The 2,246-nt window shown below is 34.8% G+C and overlaps 1 protein-coding gene across 1 annotated transcript in view; it reads right to left on the bottom strand.

Annotated features, from left to right (window-relative positions):
• The window catches only part of FSD1L (fibronectin type III and SPRY domain containing 1-like), a 72,756-nt gene that overhangs the window by 67,378 nt on the left and 3,132 nt on the right, over positions 1-2,246 (bottom strand). The window contains exon 2 of the mRNA XM_012638522.1: positions 878-999. Within this exon, the coding sequence (XP_012493976.1) occupies positions 878-992 (115 nt within the window). The 5' untranslated portion in view covers positions 993-999. The remainder of the gene's footprint in view (positions 1-877; positions 1,000-2,246) is intronic.

Here is a 2,246-nt window from a genome sequence, read left to right as displayed (position 1 = left end):
CCATGAGAGCAGATTGTTATAAAGCAAGGTTGCTTCTCTTGTTTTGCCCTTTTCACATATGCTGGGTTCCCCTCTGCTGTGTTTTCACACAGCACAAGGCTCTCACCAGAAGCCACCAAAGCCTGCTGCTCAATCTTGAACTTCCCAGCCTGCAAAGCCATGAACTAAATATACCTCTTTTCTTTATAAATTATCCAGTCTCAGGTGTTCTGTTATGGCAATATAAAACAGACCAGGCAGGTCCCTAACTGGCTCTTTCACATATGTGGGCAACAATTTGAGACTCAAATGGTTTTGGCTACTGCAATATCCTCATACTAATGCTCTAATAAACCAATGTTAACATATTATTGGAAATAAAGTTCCATGTGAGCTAACAACCACCACAACAATAATAGTAATGATGGCAGCTAACATTCGTTGAGTTTTAACTATGTGCCAGGTATTACTACAAGTGCTTTAGAGGTATCGTTTCACTTAATGCTTATAAAAACCCTAGAAGAATAATATGACACTTTAAAGATGTAGAAAATGAGGCAAGTTAAGTAACTTGCTCAAGATTACATAGCAAGTAAGTAGCAGGATTCAAACCTAAGAAGTCTGGCCTCAAGACCCACTATTCACTATCATGCAATACTGCTTCCCTCTGCTAAGCTAGCAATGAAAGATAACCCTTAATGGAATTCCTAAATGGAATTTTTACTACCATAAAAATCTCTAAAAATAAAAACTAGCAAATTTGATTATTCCTTAACTGAATGAAGGAAAAAAATCATACTATACTTCTTTAATATTTACATATCAATATTCATTACAGAAAAATCTTGCAGAAAAAAATTTTTTTATATAAAACTTTACATGTAATACCTGTATTTACCTGGCAAAAACTTCAAAGTTCGCAGCATCTGTCTTTCCTGAGAGAAATCCACCATTAAGTGAGTCATGTTGTCACTGACCTTTGGTTTCAAAGAAAGGCGAAAGGCTGAAGCCATTGTGACTCTACGGTAAACACAAACATACTTTTTAAAATAAAAGAATAGGAAGTATCAAATCATTACTTAATTTATAAAATGAAAAGAAAGAAATTATATCACCCTAATGATTTCAGAGACTACGACAAAGGTAAAAAGTCACAGAAATTTGCTCTTAGAGTCTTAAAAATTAACTAAAAACCTGCAAAATGCTTTTTAATTTAAAGACCTTTAAGACAACTTTTTGGCAACTTTCCTCCAGCCAGTTTTATAACATTGTACATATGCAAATATCACAAGAAACAAACATCCAATATAATCTTTACCAGATCATATATTCACCTGAACCTCTGTACACTCAATCTCACTGACTTCCTGATGCCAGCCTCACTCCTTTTCACATGCCAAATAATGAACTTAAATACACCCTAACTCAAACTTTCTCCCTAGTAGTCAGAGCTACCCCATTCACCCTCAGATAAGAGTAGAGGTGACTGACCTAATATTGTATAGCTTGGTAGCTGCTAAAGATAGGCCATGGATGAGAAAGAAGAGAAGTGAAATCACAATCAGTGAATACCATACTGGTAGGTGTCACTGTGATCAACATCTGCTACACCGAAGCACAATATGAGAAAAGGCCTGTGAAACTATATGCCATAGAAATAATAGGAGTTAAATAATCATTTATTAGATGAATGTGGAGTGAAACACACATAAAAAATGAAGCCAAACCAGACCTCACTTATAGGGAAACTATTGTCAATTAAAAGTGGAGATTAAAAGAAACTCTCTTACTCCATTAATTTGTAATTTTATCTCAAATTTTAAGTCTTCATAGTACTGTAAATTTCCACAGATATCACAAAGTAAGTCCCTTACTATTTTTGGTCAAAGAATAATATAGATGTACTGTCTGTGAACAATGTCCTCCTAGTAGACAATTTGGGAGAGAAAGTAAATAGAGCTGGTGGGACAAAGGGAATACCAGATCTAGTCAATCAGATCTGCCAACTCTATCCTAGAGAGCAATGCTATGAAAGATGTCAAACTCGTATTCACTTACGTGGGGATGAAATATGTCAAACTGTTGCTGTATTCAACTATTTTACTTCATTTTAAAACTATGAAAGTAATCACTTCATTTAATAGTTATCAATGAGTAAACATCCATTGATCTATTTATCAAAAAGAAAGTGCTGTTATGAAATACAATTTATGGGGACGGGAACACACACTGACTGAACGCTTACTACATGACAGGTATAATGCTGA

This window comes from Propithecus coquereli, unplaced genomic scaffold (assembly GCF_000956105.1).
Source record: "Propithecus coquereli isolate 6110/MARCELLA unplaced genomic scaffold, Pcoq_1.0 Scaffold130, whole genome shotgun sequence".
NCBI classification, from domain to species: Eukaryota; Metazoa; Chordata; class Mammalia; order Primates; family Indriidae; genus Propithecus; species Propithecus coquereli.
Note: the sequence above shows the minus strand (reverse complement) of the source record. Positions and strands in the feature narration are given on the sequence as shown.